Source organism: Apteryx mantelli, chromosome 10 (genome assembly GCF_036417845.1).
Source record: "Apteryx mantelli isolate bAptMan1 chromosome 10, bAptMan1.hap1, whole genome shotgun sequence".
Taxonomy (NCBI): Eukaryota; Metazoa; Chordata; class Aves; order Apterygiformes; family Apterygidae; genus Apteryx; species Apteryx mantelli.
In genome coordinates this window covers 24,526,868-24,547,420 of record NC_089987.1, presented here as the reverse complement: position 1 = coordinate 24,547,420, position 20,553 = coordinate 24,526,868, and the positions used below count along the sequence as shown (strand labels likewise).

Genomic DNA, 20,553 nt, shown 5'->3' with positions numbered 1-20,553 from the left:
CCTACTGTACTAATTCAGACCAGCCCCAAAACCTCTTACAGGCAGACCTCCTGGGTTGCCAGTGATACATGAGTAGCCCAGAGGGCTTAAATGAGTGGTTATTATGAACTTAGCTGTAAAGTGAGCTAGGAACAACCTGCAAGAGAAAACATGGCATTGCTGCTCAGGAAGACCTGCAATCTGTCATTATCATCCCAAGGAAACTGGGAGGAACCACTGAGGGTTGAGGAAAGAAGCAAAAGAAAGGACAAAGTCTTCTCTTAGGGGCAGTGGGAGCATAGCAAAGAATACGGCAGAGTCCCTCTAGTTCCTGATCTTCAGTACAAGTAGTTCTGCAGCTGCTAACCCTAGAGTCTAATTAACTATCTTGTCCCCATTATTTTATCTTCTGTCTCTTTATGGAAGTTCATTCTTGCTACTTTCCTTTCTCATGCTCAAACAGATCCAAGACTCTTCCCAATGCGCAGAAGGTAAGTCCCTGGACATGAGGTCCTGCTGCATGCCCCAGACTTCTCTGCATATGCCAAGTGCCAGTTGCTAGGGAAAGCTGCTTCTGTTTCCACAGGGTAAAGTGTCTCCATAGGATGAGGATGTAAAAGTCCTTCCTTAGGGCCATTCTGCAAGGCAATTCCTGTAGGCAGGTTGTTTGTGAGCCCCCACTACTATTAGCAAAATTTAGTGGAAATGGCACTACCTATCTGTGTCTTCAGGTTTTTGCAATGGTTTAAAAAGTGGCATGTATAAGTGATCTTCCTGGCTTAATCACTGATATACGCAAACTTAATGTGATCAAACTGCTACAGAACAACAATCCAAGGAAAAAACAAGCCACTGCATTGAGAACCTTATCAAACACTCTCTGACACACACAGAAGTGAGACCTTAGTAGCTGGGCTGTACATGTCACCCCGCAGAGAAACTGACTGATAGCATGTGCTGGCTCCAATGCAGCATGCTGAAATGGCAGCAAGCAAAGAAGAAACCTGCTCTAACAGTCTCTTTTACTAAACTTCATCATTTCTTTACACTTCTGAAACTTGCATGTTTCCCCTGATGAAGTAATCTCCTTGCCCATGCAAACTTTACATATCTGAGCACATGAGGGAGAAATGAAATCATTACTGGCTATCACTTGATTCTGCTGACTAGACCTTAAAAAGGATGTTGAAACCCAAGGTTTCAGAAAAACTCAAAAATAATTCAAAGCCTGAAAGATAAGAAAAGACAAGATCTTCCTCTGCTAAGACAAAGAGAGCTCCTTAAAAGCTGACTTGATTGCAACCTTGTTATTACAGGAGAAATTGTCTGTAAGTCTTTAATTTAGCAGATGAAGCTGAAGTTAGAAAGATTTTAGCTAGAAATAAGCTATCACTTTTACAAATTAAGATGATTAACCACTGAAACAGCTTTCAAGGGAAGCAACAAAACCTTCTTTTGTTTGTGGCAATTACACTGAAATGCAATGTCATTTAAAAAGATGCATCTGGGTCCTATCACACACCTTGGGCCTTGACAGTATTACAGTGAGCACAAAAATAACCTTCTTCACTGCAGGATTCAGTGGATTCCTTTAGTAAATAAACATCCAAGCATGAAAGCAGTGGATAATGTTGTTGATGACAGGAAGCTTATGACTTTTTGTAATTAAATGAAGTCGGCCTGTATTTGATCTGACACTTTCTTGGGCTCCTTGCTAGGGCGTCATTAAGTTCACGTAAATAAATCAGAAAGTGAGGCCAAGAATTATTGGTGTCTGGCATTAGACATAAACTACTCCCTCTCCATAAATTTCTGGGCCTCTTGGTATCAGTGAAACCTGGTGAGAATGCTAGAGACAGCACCAGTCTGGAAAATACGTGCGCTGCTTTGATGAATTGCACAGTAGAGGTATCACAGGTTTGCGGCACGAAATAGCTTTGTAAAAGCATTGTCTTCCTGAATATTCAGTTTGAATATGAGGTAAACTGTTCATATCAATTTATGGTAATAGTCTGCCAGCTCACCAGTCATTATAGCCAAAGATGTCGCATTGGTCTCTCTGTTCCCAATGCACAGGGACTTTGGTGGCCAAACAGCAAGGTCACTTGGCTGCAGACCAGCCCAGCCTGCTGGCCAGTGAACTGTTCATCAGACAGCCTTGATACACACAGCTAAAATTTGTTGCCATTAATTTTGTCTACATGGTGGCTCAGAGAATTTTACCAATGAAGTATTAAATGACAATGCTCTGGGCTACCTGATTCAAAGACTAGATCATGCAAGTGGCTATCATAAAGGGTTTTCCATGTTCTTCATGGCATAGAAAGTTCAGCTTTGTTTAGTACCCTGGCTTTGTTTGAGTTGAAAGCTCTTGTGTGATTTTTATCTCCCATGTTTGAATGCAGCTTGCTTTTTGATATGCACATGTCCTGTAAGTACTGTCACATTTACTGTCTATAATTCTGTTTGTTTTCTTTTTTTTCCTGTGTTGTTGGCTATAGGTGTGCTGACCCTACTAGTGATACCTGCCTCTGCATTTGACTGGAGCACTGGGAGAGGGAAGACAGTAGTAGTAGTTACTTAATAGTGTTCTTGATTAACACCATCATATCTTGAGGAGCTTGAAGGCTGGCTCTGGGCCTTGTCTGGAGAAGAGATAAAGTGCCTACTGTTTGTGATTGACAACTGGATAAACTTTAGGTAAATGCCTACTAATTATTTTTCTTCTTCTGAATCTGTCAGTTCCTTTTTATATTAATGTCCTGGATTCCTACTTTAAGAAGGAGCCTTTTCACTTGCACCACGGTGTAAATCATGAATAAGCTGGTTCACACTAATTATCATTTATGCCCAACATGTTTCAGAGACAGTCTAGCTAAATTAAGGCTCACTGCAACATGCTGTTTTAAATGCTTACAGGTTTTAGTAGTTGCCATCACAGCACAACTGCGTTAGAACAATTCCTTTTGTCAATGAATGAGAGGAATTGATTAGTATGACTAAAGCTGAGGCTATTGGAGGACTCAGCCTTCTTCAGAGTGGCATTTCCTAAATCACAGAATAGCTGGAGTTGGAAGGGAACTCTGAAGATCAGCTGGTCCAACACTTCTGCTCAAGCAGGGTCACCTACAGCATCTTGCCCAGGACCATGTCCAGTTGGGGTTTGATGGAGGACAGAGACCATCATATCTCCAAGGATGGAGACTCCTCAACCTCTCTGGGCAACCTGGTCCAGTGTTCAACCACCCTCACAGGGAAAAAGTGTTTTCTTGTGTTCAAGTGGAATTTCCTGACTTCCAGTTTGTGTCCATTACCTCATGTCTTATCACTGGGCACCACTGAGAAGAGTCTGGACCCGTCCTCTTTACACCCTTCATTCAGATATTTATACACATTGATAAGAGCCCCCTGAGCCTTCTCTTCTCCAGGCTAAACGCTCCCAGCTCTATCAATCAGCTTCTCCTCATATGAGAGATGCTACAGTCCCTTACTTGCAGCCCTTCCAGGGACTTGCTCCAAAAGGTCCATGTCTTTCTTGTACTGTGAATGCAGAACTGGACACTACTCCAGATGTGGCCTCACCAGTGCTGAGTATGGGGGAAGGATCACCTCCCTTGACCTGCTGGCAACACTCTTTTTAATGCAGCCCAGGATACCATTGGCCTTCTTTGCCATGAGGTCCATGGTCAGCCTGGTGTCCACCAGGACCCCCAGCTCCTTCTCTGCAAAGCTGCTCTCCAGCTGGCCAGCCCACAGCCTGTATTGGTGCATGGGGTTACTCCACCGCAGGCACAGGGCTTTGCACTTCCCTTTGCTGAGCTTCAGAAGGGTCCTCTCCCTGCCCATTTCTCCAGTCTGTCAAGGCCCCTCTGAATAGCAGCACAACCGCCTGGTGTATCAGCCACTCCTCCCAGTTTTGTGGCATCTGCAACCTCGCTGAGGGTGCATTCGCTCCCATCATCCGGGTCATTAATGACGATGTTAAACAGTATTGGTCCCAACATCAACCCCTGGGGGACACCACTAGTGACTGGCCTCCAGCTGGACCTTGTCCCTGGACTGAGCCCAACAGTTCAGCTAGTTTTCAGTCTACCTCACTGACCAATTATCTAGCCCACATTTCATCAGCTTGTCTGTGAGGATGTAATGGGAGACAGTGTCAAAAGCCTTACTAAAGTTGAGATTAAACAACATTTACTGTTCTCCCCTCATCCACCAAGCCAGTCACCTCATAACAGAAGGCCATCAGGTTGGTTAACTGCAATTTCCCCTTTGTAAATCCATGCTGACTACTCTCAATCACCTTTACTTCACATCTGGAAACAGTATCCAGGATTAGTTGCTCTATCACCTTTTCAGGGATTGACATGGGGCTGACCAGCCTGTAATTCCTTGTATCCTCCTTTGTGTCCTTTTTGAAGACAGGCGTGATATTTGCTCTCTTCCAGTCTTCAGGAACTTCTGATCACCATGATCTTTCAAAGATAATCGAGAGTGGCTTCGCAGTGACATCAGTCAGCTGCCTCAGCACTCGTGGGTGCATCCCATCAGGGCTGGTGGACTCATGTATGTCCAGTTTCTTTCAGTGTTCCATAACCTGATCCTCTTCCACCAAGGGTAAGTCTTCCAGACTTCCCCTCTGGTCTCAGGGGCCTGGGATTCCTGAGGACCGGTCTTACCAGTCTAGACTGAAGTGAAGAAGGTACTCAGTACCTCTGCCTTTTCAGTGTCCTTTGTCACCAGGGCCCCCGCCCCATTTAGCAGTGGGTCTACATTTTTCTTAGCCTTTCTTTTGCTGCTTATGTACTTGTAGAAGCCTTTCTTGTTGCCTTTCACATCCCTTGCCAATTGCAACTCCAGGTGGGCTTTAGCTCTCCTAGCCACATCCCTGCATGTGTCTTTATATTTCTCCTGGGTCACCTGTCCCTGCTTCTACCTCTTGTACACTTCCTTTTTATGTTTGAGCTTAGTCAGGAGCTCCTTGTTCATCCATGCAGGCCTCCTGCTACCTTGCTTGATTTCCTGCTTGTTGGGATGGACCATTCTTGAGCTTGGAGGAGGTGATCCTTGACCATCAGTCAGCTCTGAAATGGCAGTCCTCCAAATAGTGACTGGCTGCAGTGGTCCACTTCCAGGTCCAGGTAATCAAGGAAGGAGAGTCTGAACCACATTTACAGGATATTCAGAAATATCACTGTCCTCGAAATGCCTCATCAGACTGTGTGGTAAGAAAGAGCCTGCAGTTCAATCTACAGTCCCACACTGATGCAAAGGGTAACACTAGGCAGAAGGGAAGTTATCAAAATACGACCTGAAATTTCCTCAGTACAACCTATTTCTCTGCCCCAAGGCCACTGCCCTAGAGATCTGATCTAAAATTATCTTGGGTGATGTCTGTACTAAGTGCTTCATGCTTTGGCAGCAAGCTATGTACCTGGGACTAGGTGTCTGACTCCTCTGAGTGGTCACTTTTGTCTGGGATGAGTAGTTTGACCAGAGATAACTAATGAAGAGAGTGAGTACTTTGTTCCTGATGGCTGCGGATTCACCCCTAGAAGGGTGAGATAGTGAATGCCAATAAGCCTAGCAGGGTCATGATGGGCTACTATAGGATCTCAGCTAGTTAACCTGTTCTTGACAAGTCCAATGGCCTAACCTGTCAGGCTGTGGCAGAACCATATGGAGTCTGAGTTCTCATTGTGACAGCAATCAACGGGCATAAACTGAAACGCAGGAAGTTTTGTCTGAACATAAGGAAAAGCTTCTTTACGGTGAAGGGAACAGAGCACTGGAACGGGTTGCCCAGAGAGGTTGTGGAGTCTCCATCCTTGGAGATATTCAGAAGCCATCTGGACAGGGTCCTGGTCAATGTGCTTGAGCAGGGGGGTTAAACTAGATGAACTGCAGAGGTCCCTTCCAGCCTCAACTGTTCTGTGATTCTGTGATCACAGAACATAAAGAAACAGGTTTGCTGTTTAGTGAGGAACAGAGCGGGTGTCATAGATGACTTACCCTTTCTGTCTTGTCTAGGAGCACAAGGAAAAACTGATAGACATTGCTGTTCCAAAAGTCCTGTTCTTCTGTGTGCTAACTTGTACTGAAATACACTTGGAGAGGAATGCAGTAAAAAAGAATGGCACGCACACATGAACATATATGTGAGCTGTAGATGGTGGCATAACAGGACAGGATTCACTTCTATAGTGAGCATCCTACTGTGTGGATCCTGGGCCTCAAGCTGAGCGGCTTCCTTATCTCATTGTAATTGAATTGCCTTCTTCTGTACTTTTCTCTTTCACTGTAAGACCGATGGCCAATGTTGTCCAAAATACAGACACTAGATAGCAAAATGCATTCAGCAAGATTCAGAGAGCAGCTCAGATCCTGGTGGATCAATCACTTTCTCAGGGGTAGAAATCTAAATCTGGGACTAGAACTTCAAATACTCGCAGTCAGTGCGATGAGATACTGGTCTCACTATAAAGGTTACATGCAATATTTCACCTCCAACTACATATTGCCAGCACCATGCTGGGATATTGATTCAGTACAAATTTAGAGGGAATTGAATCAACTGAATTACCATCTTCCCAGCATGGCATGGTTTCAGATAGAATTTTATTATACAGCACTCATCCCCATATTTCTGTTAATATAATAAACGTGGCAGAAATGTAAGAATACTAGTACTTGGATGTTTTTAGGGCTATGGGGGAAAGTAGGAGTAGGAAGATGATAAGAAATCGGTAAAAGCAAGTATTAGATTCAGCATCTTTAAATGCAGCATGACATTTCATTCAATACAAAAGTGAACAAAATCCGTACTTAATGTCTGTTTTATTCCCTTTATAGACAATTGTATAATTTCTCTGAACTGCAGTACTGACCAGAGCTGTACGCTGATGGTACTGGAGCAGTTCTTTCTAGTGGGGGTGATCTCTCACGACTGGTGCATCTTTCAGAAGGAAGAGGTGTTTTGTGAACGGTAGGACTGTTCTCTTTATTCAACTGTTGCATCAGGAAGTTGTTTGCGGCCAGTAAAGACCTGGGCAAGATTGTTGCAGAAAAAGATTAAAATGGTGAGTATGCATCCAGCAGAGTGAACCTGCTATGATTAGAAAGATGTTTACAAACCTAATATACTGATTTCCATTTATTCAAATTCACACTTAAAAAGTTGAAATTGTATTTTTAGTTCTGTATTTCAAGACAACTACAGCTATGCTTCATTTTAAGATTTCATACATAACTGGCTTACAGCGGTTAATAACTGATAGTAATCATTCAAAATGTGCTGTAGAGATTAATAGTATGTGCTAAGACAGCTGGAAGCATATCAACAGAGTACTGTGATTGCAAAAGGCATTCTCCTGTCTCTCATTTTGACCTGAGATACTTTTTATAAGAAAGGAAAAGTTTCATCAAACCCACTCATCGAACTGGCATTTTAGTATCTTGGCTGAAAAATCTGTAACAGTTTCAGCCATGTGAATCTTGCAATGCTTGATAATGATCATTTATTATTTACCCTGAAACACTTAACCATAATCATTTGTCTTTTTGTTTACTGTTTATAAAATGGAGCATTAATAAAAAACCCAAACACAGTATTTTCATTTTCCTCTCCTTGGAGCAACACTCTAAGTAAAGGACCTCCCAGGTTCAACTTGTGACTTGTCAGCCATGTGCCCTCTGTTGACATTCTTAGCTCTCTCAGAGATGATTAGTGGCAAATCTTTTGTACTTGATTAAGGACTGAAACATGTTTTCTGAGCCATGAGCACAAAATATTTAAAAAGAAGAGGTTAAACTGAGCTGAAGAGGACACTGCCTGCCCTGAGCTTGCAGAGGTGGCTCTGGAAGAGGCTGGAACACTTGGGGTTGCTGCAGAACCAGCAGCTAACCCTCCAGTAACCACATGTTGCAGAACAGGGGAGGAGGTGGCTTTCCCTGCTTTCTGCTGTGCTCTTTGCACCTCCTTATGCAAAATACAGGTTAGTGTAGGACTTCAGTGTTTCCTTTGGAAGGCAATTTCATAATTCAATACAATTTTATAAATATTTATCCATATAGCTGTTCCCTGAAACATATAGTTCCTTTGAGCTAGCGTAGTCATAATTCCTCCTGCAGGTCAGTGATATCTTACCACCTCCTTTTGATAGTGGGCAGCCGAGAAAAGGCCACCCTGGCGCTCGCTGCAGACAAACAGCATTGGCAGAGATTCTGACCATGGATCAGCTGATGTACAGCAAACGTCCCCTCAGAATAGCTTGCTCAAGTGTCAAAGCTCTGAATTCATCAATTTCGTACCAGTGCAGCAGGTATTATAATAAACATAAATGACTAGGAGCTGGGAGAGTTCTTCTGGGACACACGGTACCACCTCCTACTGTGACAGGCAAGTTGTGTACCGTACCTGTGCACAGCCCATACCTCTGACTGTCCTGCAGAAGAGCCACAGTCTCCTGAAGTCTGTTAAGTTGTTTTAATTCCAGCCTTAGAAATTCCACCTGGAAACTCAGCTGCTTATTTTTCCAAAGCAAGTCATCTAAAGGAAACACAGTGAGATGGGTAGAGCAAAATCAGCAAAAGCTTATAAATGCCTTTTTAATTTAAAAAAAATTCCTGATACTAACAACAGCCTGTGCATAACAGAAGCAGTTGTTATGAACAATATTAATTAATATCACAGTTATTAATGCTTTATTGCAAAGCCTAAGCTGAACCTGCTTCAGGCACATTTCTGGATCACAACCTTAATGATGAGCTTACAAGTACTGCTGTACTGAGAATGTGTCTAACAGGAAGGGCTCTTTAATCTGAGAGACAAAAGGGGATTGTGGGATCATAGGGCTGGAGGTTACAGGGAACAAAACAAATTGGAACAGATTGTGAAGCAACGTGGAACATTCTCTGTTACCTGAAGCCTTTAAAATTCAGGCCTGTACGACTGACTAAACACATCCTGCAACTCAGTGCCATGTTCCTGAGTCAGAAGCATGATCCAGGGGACTGAATTCTATGGCCTCTGCTATGGGCCAGGTCAGAACAGATGTTCACACCTATTTGGCAATGAAACCTGTGAGGCTATCTCAGATTACATAGCACCTGTTACCATTTATACTGGCCATTGAAGTGTTGGGCAAATGGAGATTAAGCTTTGGACTACTGTCAGCTCATCTGTCTGAGGGCTAGGTACAGACAGAAAATATCTGATAATTACTTCCAGTTTGTGGGAATGCATGTTTTGGTCCTTAGGCATGCAAGGTACCCACTATGATGCCACTTTTCAGATGTGTTTCCTTATCCTTGCATTACAGCAGTCTTGTTCTTGTTGCACAATGAATCAAACCTCTTAGAAGAGGCATATATGGCACAGCTGGATATTGGAATAATGTAACTATGTTGATTTGTGCCAGTGCTTGTGAGACTTATAAAGTCATCATTAACTTGAGTTACTGTAGCCTAGGTGTCTATAAATGAATCCTTCCATTTCTAAAAGAACAGCTTGTACAGCTGCTAAGGAAAAGACCCCAATTTCATTCCTGACCATTCACAGTTATAATAATAATGTGCGTACCTGCAAGGAGAAAAGAAAAATCATTTGAACACAACCATATTCCTCACAGCAAACTAAAACTAAGCAATTTGACCCTACCATATGTGGGTGCTTGATTTCTTCGGATGTGATAATTAGAAGCAGCAGTCTGATCCATGTCTTGTAACTTGGAAGCTGACATTTGGCTCTCCTCCAGTCCTTTAACTAGCTGCTGCATCATATAAACCATTTGTGATGAGACAAGACAAAAAAAAAAAAAAAAAAAAGAGTTGCAGAATCAAAATAATGTTCAGAGAAATGAAAACCTTTTCTACAGTTTTGCCCAGTAAGTCCCTAGGAATCCTTCCTTAGTAAGCCCTCTGAAGAGTGACTGATAAATGAAAATGGGTTTAACATGGTTGCTTATTTAAGCAAATCCTTATGTCATCGCTTTGAAGTACTTGTTTGAAACACACTCCTAAAAAATAAAGGCATTTTCAAAGCATTACTACATAGGTGTACAAAAAATAACCTAAACAAACAATAAAATCGAAAACACAAAAAGATATTCAGGCATTTTGGCAGAAAGCTCAGATGATGTCAGAAAACAAATCTAAACAGCAATGTTTCTATGGAAAAAAATTTTTTTTTTTTGAGACCTAATTGGAAACACATTTTAGCTTTAGATTTTAGAATATTTCCCTGCAGCATCTGCAATGCTCTCCCTTCATTATGCATTTTGATGGTGGAGTTCAGGATCCTGAGAGGAGGAAGCAGGGCAATAAGTAGGATCACAACCCTGGACTTCAGGAGAGCAAACTTTGGCGTCTTCAGGAACCTACTTGGAGGAATCTCATGGGTTAGGGCCCTAGAAGGAAGGGGGGTCCAAGAGAGCTGGTTAATATTCAAGCATCACTTCCTCCAAGCTCAAGATGGGAGCATCCCTAAGAGTAGGAAGTCAAGCAAAGGAGGCAGGAGACCTGCATGGATGAGCAAGGAGCTCCTGGCAAAACTCAACCAGAAGAAGGAAGTATACAGAATGTGGAAAGGGGGACAGGCCACTTGGGAGGACTATAGGCACATTGTCAGAGTATGCAGAGATGCAATGAGGAAGGCCAAGGCCCATTTGGAATTAAATCTGGCAAGGGATGTCAAGGACAACAAGAAGGGCTTCTTCAAATACATCAGCAGCAAAAGGAAGACTAGGGAAAATGTGGGCCCTTTGCTGAATGGGGTGGGTGCCCTGGTGACGAAGGATGCAGAGAAGGCAGAGTTACCGAATGCCTTCTTTGCTTCAGTCTTTACTGCTAAGGACAGCCCTCAGGAATCCCAGACCTTGGAGAAAAGAAAGAAAGTCTGGAGAAAGGAAGACCTTCCCTTGGTCAAGGAGGATCAGGTTAGAGATCATTTAAGCAAACTGACACCCACAAATCCATGGGCCCTGATGGGATGCACCCACGAGTGCTGAGGGAGCTGGTGGATGTTATTGCTAAGCCACTCTCCATCATCTTTGAAAGGTCATGGAGAACAGGAGAGGTGCCTGAAGACTGGAAGAAAGCCAATGTCACTCCAGTCTTCAAAAAGGGCAAGAAGGAGGACCTAGGGAACTACAGGCCAGTCAGCCTCACCTGCATCCCTGCAAAGGTGATGCAGCAGCTCATCCTGGAGGCCATCTCCAAGCATGTGGAGGACAAGAAAGTGATCAGGAGTAGTCAGCAGGGCTTCACCAAGGGGAAATCATGCTTAACCAATCTGATAGCCTTCTGTGATGGAATGACTGGCTGAGTAGATGAGGGGAGAGCAGTGGATGTTGTCTACCTTGACTTCAGCAAGGCTTTTGACACTGTCTCCCATAACATCCTCATAGGTAAGCTCAGGAAGTGTGGGTTAGATGAGTGGACAGGGAGGTGGATTGAGAATTGGCTGAATGGCAGAGCTCAGAGGGTTGTGATCAGCGGCACAGTCTAGTTGGAGGCCTGTAGCAAGCAGTGTCCCCCAGGGGTCAGTACTGGGTTCAGTCTTGTTCAACTTCTTCATCAGTGACCTAGATGAAGGCACAGAGTGCACCCTCAGCAAGTTTGCTGATGATACAAAACTGGGAGGAGCGGCTGATACCCCAGAGGGCTGTGCTGCCATTCAGAGGGACCTGGACAGGCTGGAGAGCTGGGTGGAGAGGAACCTCCTGAAGTTCAACAAAGGCAAGTGCAGAGTCCTGCACCTAGGGAGGAATAACCCCATGCACCAGGACAGGTTGGAGGTTGACCTGCTGGAAAGCAGCTCTGCTGAGAAGGACCTGAGAGTGCTGGTGGACACCAAGTTAAGCATGAGGCAGCAATGTGCCCTTGTGGCCAAGAAGGCCAATGGTATCCTGGGCTGGAAGAGTGTTGCCAGCAGGTCGAGGGAGGTGATTGTCCCCCTCTCCTCAGCCCTGGTGAGGCCACATCTGGAGTCCTGTGTCCAGTTCTGGGCTCCCCAGTACAAGAGGGATGTGGCACTACTGGAGCAAGTCCAGCGGAAGGCTACTAAGATGATTAGGGGACTGGAGCATCTCTCTTATGAGGAAAGGCTGAGAAAGCTGGGCCTGTTTAGCCTGGAGAAGAGAAGACTGAGAGGGGATCTTATCAATGTATACAAATATCTGAAGGGAGGGTGTCAAGAGGATGGGGCCACACTATTTTCAGTGGTGCCCAGCGACAGGACGTGAGGCAACGGGCACAAACTGAAACACAGGAATTTCCATCTGAATATGAGGAAAAACTTCTTCACTGTGAGGGTGACGGAGCACTGGAACAGGTTGCCCAGAGAGGCTGTGGAGTCTCCTTCTCTGAAGATATTCAAAACCTGCCTGGGTGTGATCCTGTGCAATGTGCTCTAGGTGATCCTGCTTGAGCAGGGGAATTGGACTTAAGACGATCTCCAGAGGCCCCTTCCAACCTCAACCATTCTGTGATTCTGAGATTTTAGTCTCAAGGAGTATGAGGCTGTGGAGCAGAATAGGGAAAAACAGCAGCAGCATCCTGCTCACATTATTGCCACAGGTTTATGCTGTGGTCTTGGGAAAGTCATATAACCTGGCTGTCCTGATTCTTCTCGGGCTTCTAGCCAGTAGACTTTAAGGTGAGTTACAAAATCAGAAGAAATCCCTACCCATTGAGCTATAGTTTGGCTCACTCCTTCAACCTCATAAATCTAGCTCCACTGAGACAGAGTTGCAAGAAAAATGAAGAGCTCAGTGCGGGTTAGCATTACAACTGGATAACCCTGGAGCTCTTCTCTAGGTGGACCATGTAGGTTTTGAACTCCTGTCAGGAAGGGTATCTCATTGAACCCAGGCATCTCACTTCTTGACTGAGTGTGCTAGAGAGAGTAAGAGCCACTTAAAAAGCAGAAAACAAAACAAAACAAAACAAAACAGTCTTCCATTGAATCAAGAGGTTGATTTGATTTGATATACCCTGTAGCCATGCATTTGTTAAATCCAGCTTGAGGAAGAGAGCAGCAACACAACTGGAGGCAGGGTAGGGGAACAGGACCATCCCTGTCCTCAGCAGGCTGCAATAAAATCAGATTAAAACATGGAACTGCAGCTGAAATGCATGTTCTTCATCTGAGAAATGTAGTAATTTGAGCAGCTATGGCACATGGCCCTGAACAGAAGGATGATAAGCAAAAATAGTTGCTAGAAGTCTGGCTGTGGAGTTGACAGACCCAGATCTTTTCAGGATTAGACATTAGACAAAATCAGTATAAACAGGATTGCTGAGCCAGGCAAATGAGAGTGTTTGTTATTTGCTTGTTTTCCTGTGGACCAGATGAGGCTGGTCCTTAGCTGAACAGCTCCTCTCTGTGGCAGCTAACTAACCAGCATGGAGGCTGTCAGCAAAAAAAAGGTGGAAATCAACCAAAGGTGGGATCCAACACTTCCCTTGCTCCTGGCTCAAGGGAGTCAATAAGAAAGTGCTCTTATTTCAAGGTGCCACTAATTTGATACTTCCCAGAAGAACCAGTCTGTTGGTTCAAAATACAAGGAGGATTCAAAATACCTGAATAGAAATCCCACTGGAAGCACTATTCCTCCTTGTTATTCCTCCTTGTAATTAAATCAGGTGATTAATCTTTCCACAACTTCATTAATATAAGGAAGTTTTCCTTATTAAAAAGTTTACAGTAGGCTCATCTTCTTATTGAATTGCCATTAACATACTGACAAAGACAGACAGCTAAAACCACCTACCGTAGCAGTATTTGTTCTATCAAATTGTTCAGTATATTTCAGCTGGGTCCTTTGAACTTTGGAATCATTTCTAGCTAAGGCTGAGGAGCTGTGTCCAGCTGGCAGATGAACAGCATGCTGTGAAGTAGTACAAGCCACCAGATGCAAAAGCAAGTTTTGGGCTGGAACTACGGAGATACAAATAGATTTTAACAAAAATTTTAAAACTACTGTATTTTCTTCATCATTAAATGGCACTAGAGCAAAGATGGAAGTTTTTCCTTTTGGATTTTTTTCCTAGTTACAAATGAAAAGTTGAAATCTCAAAACTTTTATGAAAATTCAAAATCAGTCCAAAGTTTTTTTGTGTTCTGATTAGAAATGTTCTACTTCAATATGATCTTTATACCGCAAAAATATCTGACTATAAGCTAAATTTAATTTTGAAAGGTAAATCAGGAAGTTCTGTGTGGAAAATGCTAAAGCATCTCATTCCAGTAATTTATGAATTTCCACTAAAAATCTGAAGGGAATATTATTGAAAATTAGCTTTTCCTATGAAAAAAAAAAAATACTATCAGTAGCACAGAAACTTCTGAAAGGAAAAAATTGTCAAAGAATTCCAAGGAAGATCCAAGTAACAACATTCATATATAGTTTGAACTAAGACATTTTGTAAGGCTTGATTTCTAATATACTGGATGGCAATTAACTACAATGCATCTCTTTAAATTTGCCTTTATACTATATACCTTAGCTATTCAGCTGGTACCTACAGTGACTGCAGTGACTGTATCATGTTACAGAAAGAATTTTTGCTTAGTGCTCTGGAAATGTGCAGCAGTATCAGAGACATGTTCTAGAATAAAATGGGAAGCTAATATCACTCTGAAGAGGAGAGCAGAGTAAGACCCCAAACAAAGTCTAAATGCCACACGGCAATATAAATTCCTGACTTTAAATATGAATTGGAAGAAAGCAGAGAGATGTTTAAGATAAAGTGTTTCCATATACCTGGAAAGCTTACCAAGAAAATCCTTGTTAAACAGAAGAGATCCAGATCCGTTCCAGTGACAATCTACTAATTCCAGGAGTTGTTGTAGAACAGCTGTAACATGGGATGTTTTTTCAGGTCTGGTGGGACTGTGACTTTCTGTGACACCAGTACCATTACTCAGCTCACTGGAAAAAGACTAATGAGAAAAAGCCAAAGCTGCTTACTTTCTCGGCTAACGTATGTAGTACATCTGCAAGCACCTCCTGCCTTAGCTGGATGCATTTATCACGTGTTTATACTTGCACTTTTCCAACTGGGCACAAAGAAGTCAGAGGCACAGTATGGTACTGCATTTATGCAAGAGAATAAACAAAGGATGCATGAATAGCTTCAGGCAAACCTGCATTTTCAACAGTATTTCATCAGCAGTTTCACTAGTGCCCTTAGACCTACCTCTTGCTCTCTCTCATACCCGTTTACATAACCAAGAATAATGTTAATTCCCTGAGTAGTACATGTCACACTGAAAGTTCATGTTCTCTGCTTATGTCCTCTGTCCTAAAATCCCTTTTGACTTCCAGGATCCTCCCCTGGCACTAATAGTGATCTGTAGTCTCCTCCACTGCCCGTGACTCTCTATTCAGGTGCAGTAGTGCTATATGTAACAGAGCTATCTGTTATTCCAGTACTGAATCCAATAATCTGTATAAAACATCCAAGGGAAAGGTATCTTCCCTTGACTTGAGATATAAGGAGGCAGAAAACCTACCTGTCTGTCTGTAATGCTTGGGGTGGGGGTGAGCAGTGAATGCAGCACAGACACTGTGGAACTTTGTTCATCACAGTTTCTTTCCTCCACATGAAAAAAGAGAAAATAAGATGCATACCTCACTGTAGTGGCTGTAAACCACTGTAAATTCAGAGTGTTCTTTGGTAACATCCCAAACTCAGTTAGAAAGACTCAGGAACAATTGTACAGCCAACTTGTTGCAAAATTATCTCAGTGCTACCAGAATTGGCTCTATCAAGTTTTGAGTTCAACTGTATTTATGCCCTTACAGAGCAGCAGTGGATGGTCTTAGATTACAGTATTGAATTATTACTTTTTAAGAGAAATAAGCTATTTTGTATTATCCTTTACAGAACTTTTTTTACTAGGAGATTTATATTAACATCTCATTTTCCACATAAGCATTTCTGAAGAGCAAATATGACAAATAATAAGACACTTGCCTCCTTGTGCGAGTCTTTGAAGCAATGTTTAGGAGACGTCAGTGAATGCAGGCTCTCACTTTGCTTGTATTCCACTCTAGAAGAGCTTGAGGACCTACTAGCTGCAGGTTCTTTGACCTCCCCAGGCACTGAAGAGAGCATTGTTGGTCTCATTGTTACTGGCTGCGAGTTCTCCAGTAACATGTCAGCTGATAAAGAGTGAAGCTTTGATGTTGTATCACTGAAGCTTGCAGATAAAGTAGAAAAATGATTGTCTAGTAGAGCAGAATTATGGCTTAGATGTGTGCTGATGTTCAGATCTATGGGAAAGAAAAGAGCAAAGCAGATAAATTTTCTCCAAATTTTTATTCTTGTCTCCTCTATGAAGTGCCTGATGCAGCAGCAAAGTGGTTTGATTGTAAAACACCAGGCCTTCACAGAGGACAATAACACTGAGGCACAAGTCTTCAAAGCTATGAGATAAAACCCATTTAAACGCCAATGTCCTACTAATTTTAACATTAATTAGTCACCCAAATACCTTCAAGTATCTGTGTTCAACTGCCTGTGGCTAGGAAAGACATTGAAGACAATCAGGTGCAAGGGGACCAATTGAGGCAGAGTTGAGAAGAGGTTTACAGGTACACTAACTTCCTAGGTAAACTGCAAACCTCTATTAAAAATAGTAAATGTTAAAAGACAACTCAATTTAATGCAGACACTCAATTTTAGGCAAAATGCAGGATGCATCCCTTTGCAGGTACCTCATCTAAGGGATGTTCCGACTTAGGGAAACAGCCAAGGAAAATAGGTTTCGTTTCACTTTCAAGGAATTCTGTTTATGCAGTTGCAAGTATAACATAGAATACAAAACTGCAAGACGGACACTCGTCATTGAGGAGTCCTGTGTTTATCTGCACAAACATTAAATTGCCTCAGGTATCTGAAGAAGGCTGAAAATCAACAGCTTGCTGCCCAGAATAGCTGATCTCAAGTCTTCAACACCAAGCAAGCACTTCATCACAGATATTGCTCACAAATTCACTGTATATTCACCTGTTCAAAGAAGAATCTTCACTTAATGGGCACTGGTTATTCACCAATTTTTGTAATCAGGCCATTTAGGGATAGTCTACTCTACAAATTGAAATCATGACTATATCAGAGAGCAAATAAGCTATACAGTGGTGTATTTTTTGTTTAGAAGAGTCTTCAAATTAATTTACTCACCACAGATATTAGGAATGAGACAAATGGAAACACCTTTGTAAAAGTCTGAGATCAGGAAAAACAAAGCCTCTCATAAATATTTTTTTTACCTGAGCTGATTTTGAAGGGACTTCTGCTGTTATTTCCTGTCTCAGTGTGCGGTGTCAGCATACCACCACTGGAGGTCTGTGAAGATGTCTTCATTTCATTAGCAAGCCTCCCACTGTAATCTTTGTGGCCCCTACTGCTCTTATCATTCTGAAGTTTTTTCAAAAACTCTTTGTGCTGAGGAGTTGAGGTCAGGGAGACATGGTCAAAATTGTCAAAATTGCTTAGCCTTGTTTCTCTGGGTAGCTTATATGAATCAACTGTATTTGTGTCATTCAAATTCAATCTCTTTACAGAAGAAATTTCCTGGCTAAGCTCATAAATACCAGACTTTTGTATTACGTCCCTCTCTGAGGAAGAGTCTGAAGTTTTACTGTCTGAGAAAACCACCTGGTATCCTCCTTTTGCAAGCCCTGATCTTATTTGCTCTGGGGAGCGCAGGGATGAACGTAGTTGAGAGGGTGATGACAGGTGTTTCTGGTCTGGAAAGAAAACAAAACATACAAGTATGAAGAATGAAAATAAAAACTGCAAAACATTCCCTTAAAGCACTGTTCGATTTATGTTTTCCTTCCAACTTTAGGTGAGATAAATAATTGGAACTATTACTAGTGCCTGTACCCACAGCACGACTTTTTCTACTACAATACGTGCTGATGCTAAGATTCAGTAGTGCAAGAGAATGAACACTTAAGTGACTGCCCAGCCCACTTAAGCAGGTTGCGGGATAGCTGGAATCAGTGTAGAAAAGTCATGTCAGTATTCCATCTATATAAAGGGAATATTAAATTTCCCTCCATTATGAGTCTGAAACAGTTACCTGCTTCCAAGTGACTCTCATTCATCAGCTGCCTTCCTGAAATGTCTTTCTTCTGAAAAATATTTGAAACATTACCAAATCATGAGTTGCACATTCATACAGACACTCCAGTCTGCCCACATATTACAAAAGTATTTATAAGCTTGAAGACAAAGGGAAGAATCATAATGATATTTACACACCATTTATTATTCAAAGACACAAACACATTGTCAGCAGCACAGGACAAAAGAATTCAAATATATGATTTCAAGACCAGTAAGTTACTCATAAACACAAGCATAATAATTCAGTAATGGTAACAATAGGTTTACCAGCAGCTTCTTGGTATTTGCAGGTTAATGAAAGCACAAAGCATCTATTTGGGCTAAAGATGAGAAGTGTGTAAAGCTTAAGCTGTAGCTACTGGAGTTGCCATGACTGCATGTTCTCCAGGCCTTGCTGAAAGAATTTGTATTTCCTATCCCGTACACTCAGCAGCACCAGAGACCCAGCAGAGCCAATGAACCGCACATGGAAAGACACCTTTCCGCGGCATTTATGGACCACCAGGACAATTTTATAACGTTCAATAATCATGCTGTTGCCGCTAGCGAGGAAAAAGATCTCTCTCTTCAGTATCCAGTCTCTCTCATGCAATTTTTTCAGGTTGACGTGTAGCCTGTGAAGAGCCCGTGCTCTGGTTAGCGAGCCAAGGCAGGGAGCCAACTCTTTGAAGACAGCTAATGTCTTGCGCACGACCCCCAACCCCAAATGCCTTGGTCTCCCTTTGACCCTGACCGCAGCCCCCCAGGCTGCCCACGGCCCCCTGACCCCAAACGCCCTTGGCCCCCTTCGGCCCAACCCCAAATGCCCAGGCCCCCTTTTGCCTCCTGATCCCCAGCGCTCCAGGACCCCTTTGCCCCGACCCCAAACGCCGCGGCCCCCCCGTCACCCGCCGCCCCCGCGGTCCCCCCTCCCCGCCGCGCGCCGGTACCTGCCGCGCGCCCCCGGCCGGCGCTGCCGCACCCCCGCTTCGCCCGGCGCCCGCCCGTTGCCTGGCAACGCCCGCGCCGCCGCCCGCCGGCCGCCATGGTAGGAGGCGCCCGGGCGGGGGCAGGGCTCGGGCTCGGGCTCGGGCTCGGGCTCGGGCTCGGGCTCGGGCTCGGGGCGGCCCGGGGCAGGTGGCCGCTTCGGGGCGCCTCTGCTGGGCGCTGCAGGCGCGCGCGAGGCGGTTTCCGGCGCTCCGCCTTCCTCAGCGGTCCGCTCGCTCCGCGGGCTGGAACCGGAGGCCGCGGCGGAGCTGGGCCTGGGGACGGTTTCCCGGCCGCTGAGGCGCGGCCCTGGCAGCGCGGGGGAGCCGCTGCCGTGTCCTGCCCCGCAGGAGGTCACAGCGGGCAGCAAGGCTGCCGCACTCCGCGCTTTGGCCTGGCCGGGGAGGACGTGTGCTCATGCCTGTCGCCACATGTGCGTGTGACTCCCGGCTGGTCAGGAGCCTGGGAGACGCTGTCTGTGTGCGGGCTGCCTCTCCGGGAAGAAGCGGTTTTCCTTGTGTAAGGAAAACAGCAAGGCCAAGGCAGTGAGTCATGCAGAGGGGCTCCTCAGGGGCTCGGGGCCTTCGCCTTGCTCCCGCCACACGTACCTGTGGTTTGTTTCGTGCTAGCTCTGCAGATTTCATGAGCTGCCTTTGCTCACGAAAGTGGACAAAAACTATAGCTGCCCGCCAAATGGAGCCTTTCCTGCTGTTTTAGGGGGTTAAATCAGCCTGACGGCCAGTTGGGCGTCGGAGCCGACACGAAGGCTGCGAACGGGCAGGAGCTGTGGCTGGGAGCAGGAGCAGGGGATGGGAGAGGCAGTGAGACCGCCTGCCCTTTCTGCAGCCGCAGACTGTTAGCTCGACTCTGGTACCCATAAAATTGCAGCCCGAGATGTAGGAAGTGATGGCTTGCCTTGAGCATTGCTGGAACTGATTTCCTGCAAGTAGTGGGACTGGTGAGCGGTTTCGGTGGCGTGCGTCTCTATGCACCTTTAAAAGCAGAGGGCAGAAGAAGCAGTATGTGGCATGGCATGTGGTTTTTCTCCTCATCATCGCCTTTGGTTCTACTCCCATTTCTGCCCACCCCTGCTTTTTTATTAAAGAAAGAAGAAAGGCATAAAGCGTCAGAGTTCCAGGGCTGCTTTCTTTCCCTGTCCCCCTCAAATTTGGAGATGAGCCTTGGAAATGCCAAGCTTTGTGTATCTTGTTGTCATTGCTGTGAAATTACTTTTCATCTTTCTTGCTGGAACAGTTTTTTTCTTGTTATGTATTCAAATATTTGATCTGTCATTGAAATTACCAGGTAATATCAGTGATGAGAATACCTTTGAAAAATTCAAGGCTAAGAAAACTTTAAGGGCACTGTAATAGTAGTTCTCCATCATTGTCAGGGGTGACCACCAGCAGCACCTTCTCCACGACAGTTTGGATTATGAACTCTCAAGAGGCTACAAAGTTCAAT

At 44.1% G+C, this 20,553-nt stretch overlaps 1 protein-coding gene across 4 annotated transcripts; it reads right to left on the bottom strand.

The window, feature by feature from the left end:
* Positions 1-6,801: 6,801 nt before the first annotated feature.
* LRRC36 (leucine rich repeat containing 36) lies at positions 6,802-19,740 on the bottom strand. 4 transcript variants are annotated; one of them, XM_067302939.1, is made up of 10 exons: positions 19,698-19,740; positions 18,077-18,128; positions 17,259-17,738; positions 15,961-16,259; positions 15,497-15,580; positions 14,758-14,923; positions 13,752-13,918; positions 9,638-9,749; positions 8,413-8,527; positions 6,802-7,024 (listed from the first exon to the last, which is right to left on the bottom strand). In XM_067302939.1, the coding sequence occupies exons 1-10, from the start codon at positions 19,731-19,733 to the stop codon at positions 6,826-6,828; spliced, it is 1,710 nt and encodes a 569-aa protein (XP_067159040.1). In that variant the 5' UTR covers positions 19,734-19,740; the 3' UTR covers positions 6,802-6,825. The 4 variants fall into 4 exon arrangements, with proteins under 4 accessions (XP_067159040.1, XP_067159041.1, XP_067159042.1 ...); XM_067302940.1 differs by having other exon boundaries at positions 9,638-9,746; XM_067302941.1 differs by lacking the exon at positions 19,698-19,740 and adding an exon at positions 18,391-18,657.
* Positions 19,741-20,553: the final 813 nt, after the last annotated feature.